The sequence below is a fragment of the Rhea americana genome, unplaced genomic scaffold, assembly GCF_003343005.1.
Source record: "Rhea americana isolate MKP2758 unplaced genomic scaffold, rheAme1 scaffold_3, whole genome shotgun sequence".
Taxonomy (NCBI): Eukaryota; Metazoa; Chordata; class Aves; order Rheiformes; family Rheidae; genus Rhea; species Rhea americana.
The window spans coordinates 13,265,773-13,267,962 of NW_028186423.1; the positions used below are offsets into that span (position 1 = coordinate 13,265,773).

The following is a 2,190-nucleotide window of genomic DNA, read 5'->3' on the forward strand; positions in this document are numbered from 1 at the left end:
GGGGGGGAGGCAGGTCCGGCTGCGGCCCGAGGATGGAGGGGCGTGAAAACGGGCAGCTTGCCTGTGAGAAAGGCAGTCCCGAGGTGCACCATGTGCCTGGGGTCCGGGGAAGGCACACCCTCCCCCCCCGGGTGGGACGCGGCCTCTCTCCAGACACAGGGCAGCGCGAGGTGCAGGCTGGAGGGTACCCAGGCTGCCTACACGGTGGCAGAGGAAGAGATTAGCACAAGGAATAAGGCGAGGTGGCTAGGGGCTGACATAAGGCAAAASAGCAAAACTGCCTACTTGGACGACCCCGCCAGTAGGACATGCAGCAGCTGTGCAAAGGAGGCAGCAGAATGCCTCAACAGAAAATACAAGAATAAGACTTAGCATGCCAGACCCTGACAGGAGTGACACTCGAGGCCTGTCCGAAGGGCTAGTTGTTTACCCAGGTTTCAATCTGGAARCTATGAGGAAATGAATTATTACCCTCGGTGGCCGCAGAAGGATGGGAGGAGCGGAGTTTACACGGTTATCTTTCACGAAAAGGGCGTGATCTAGCCCCAAGTCTCTGCGGTGGGGGAGGGGACGCCAGCACAGGTAACTGCTTCACTGGCCTCGGGGGGGTGGCAGCGCCATCTGCAYGCTACTGCCGGCCAAACTAGTGGCAGGGCCTCGGTGGCACCCGGACAGCAGYGGGGTTACAACACATACTCCCCTTCCACCCTCCCCCCCGCAAGGCCACGGTAGCCCCGGCAGCGGCTACCCGGCACAGACCGCAGGGGCAGCGGCGCTGCCTCACAGCGAGGCGGAGGAGGACAAGGAAGGGCAGAGGCCGGGGGAGGCACCGGGGGGCAAAGGCCTCTCCCAGCCCGCGGTGGGAGCGGCCGCGGCAGCATCTGTCTCGCCCGTGTGGGAGATCGGCGCACGTTACCTGCCCGGATGACTCCCCAGCTCCCGGTCGCTCAGCGCCGCCGTGTATATCTTCCGGTATCTGTCGGCCAGGGCCTTCCCCGAAAGCAGCAGCTGGTAGCGGCCCCGGCAGCCCAGCGACGGGGGCGCCAGGGCTCCGGGCAGGGCTCCAAGCCCGCCGGCACAGCCCTCGTCGGGCCCCATGGGCCCCGCCGCACCAGAGCCACTAGGGAAGAAGAAGAAGCCGCCCTCGGCCCCGGTGCAGGCGGCGACGGCGGCTCCCGCAGAGGCGGCGGCTGCGGCGCTCATCCCCCTCCCCGCCCGCCCCCTGGTGGCTGCGCTGCCTCCCGGCGAGGCGCGGACGCAAGGCGGCTCCCGCTGCCTTCACCGCCGCGGCCCAGCCATGGAGAGGCCGCAAAAGCCGCCGCCGCCCCTGAGGCTGCGCATCCACCCGGGCTGGAGCCGGGGGGACGGGAACACCCCTCCTTTCCCCGCAGCGCCGGCTCAGGGCCCCGGCTGCCCGCCCGCCCTGGGCGCACAGCCGGCCGCGGCTCCCTCCCGCCGGCGGGCGCGCCGAGCACCGGGCCGGACCGCGCGTCGGCGGGCCGGGGAAGCGGGGGGGAGGGAATAGGGGAGGGCGGCCCGGCCGCTCGCTTCCTCCTCCCGCTGCAGGGGGCGGAGGCCGGCGGCTGCCGCTTCCCCTCCGGAGTTTCTCCTCAGCGCCGCCGCCGCCGCCCTCTCTGCACAACCGCCGCCGCCCCGCCTCCCGCCGTGTGCCAGGCGGGGCGCCGGGCGCATGCGCCGCGCGACGCCGCCCCCGGGAAATCCGGGGACGCCCGGGCGGGCGGTGGCACCTGCTGCGCGGGCTCTGGCCGGCGCGCGCCGCCCCCCCCCGGCCAGCCGCGAGCGGGGGTGGGGAGAAAAGCGGCGGCGCCGCCGCCGACGGGGTCCGGGGGGCCGCCACAGGGGAAGGCGCGGCGGCGGTCCTCTCCCTCGGCCAGCCCCCCGCGTCGGCCGTTAGCCCCCCCCAACCGCCGTGGCCGTTAGCGCTCCCAACCGCGGCGGCCCCCGGCGCGTCAGGGAGCTCCTGTGCCTGTCCCTGAGGCTGCGGCGTACCTGAGGTTACCAGGGAAGGTCCCCGCGCTCACCTCGGCTGGGGGTTCGTTTCACAGCCTGAGGGGCCTCCTCACACCTGGCTTTCACCCCTCACTGTTAAAGAGAGTCTCACTTCATTTGGGCATCGTGCGGTGTTTGGGCAAGACGCACAAGCTCCCAGTTTCGGCAGCGATGGCCCTC

General features: G+C 71.2%; 1 protein-coding gene across 4 annotated transcripts in view; it reads right to left on the reverse strand.

The window, feature by feature from the left end:
* Positions 1–1,314, reverse strand: part of MYCBP2 (MYC binding protein 2) — a 211,450-nt gene extending 210,136 nt beyond the window's left edge. For all 4 annotated transcript variants that reach the window (XM_085309535.1, XM_085309537.1, XM_085309534.1 and 1 more), the window contains exon 1: positions 917–1,314. In XM_085309535.1, the coding sequence (XP_085165661.1) occupies positions 917–1,203 (287 nt within the window). In that variant the 5' untranslated portion in view covers positions 1,204–1,314. The remainder of the gene's footprint in view (positions 1–916) is intronic.
* Between the last annotated feature and the right edge of the window lie 876 nt (positions 1,315–2,190).